This window comes from Bison bison, unplaced genomic scaffold (genome assembly GCF_000754665.1).
Source record: "Bison bison bison isolate TAMUID 2011002044 unplaced genomic scaffold, Bison_UMD1.0 scf7180017864213, whole genome shotgun sequence".
Classification (NCBI taxonomy): domain Eukaryota; kingdom Metazoa; phylum Chordata; class Mammalia; order Artiodactyla; family Bovidae; genus Bison; species Bison bison.
In genome coordinates this window covers 281,189-281,455 of record NW_011494785.1, presented here as the reverse complement: position 1 = coordinate 281,455, position 267 = coordinate 281,189, and the positions used below count along the sequence as shown (strand labels likewise).

Here is a 267-nt window from a genome sequence, read left to right as displayed (position 1 = left end):
CACCTTTGTTGTTGTTGTTTAGTTGCCAAGTTGTGTCCCACTCTTTGTGACGCCATGGACTGCAGCAGGCCAGGCTTCCCTGTCCTTCACTATCTCCCGGAGTTTGCTTAAACTTACGTTCATTGAGTCAACCCTCTCCTTTCCGGCTTCTGCAGCATCTCCCCACTCTTGTCTGTTCAGGGGCTCTCCTAGCCCCTCCCAGGAGACCTCCAAGGGGCCCCTCCAGGCCCTGCCTTCAGTGATCACCTCACTTCCTATAGGAGGGCA

At 55.1% G+C, this 267-nt stretch overlaps 1 protein-coding gene across 1 annotated transcript in view; it reads left to right on the top strand.

Annotated features, from left to right (window-relative positions):
* LEPREL2 (leprecan-like 2) overlaps positions 1-267 on the top strand; it is a gene marked incomplete at its 5' end in the record, with an annotated part of 13,136 nt that overhangs the window by 11,073 nt on the left and 1,796 nt on the right. The window contains one exon of the mRNA XM_010845194.1: positions 181-238. Within this exon, the coding sequence (XP_010843496.1) occupies positions 181-238 (58 nt within the window). The remainder of the gene's footprint in view (positions 1-180; positions 239-267) is intronic.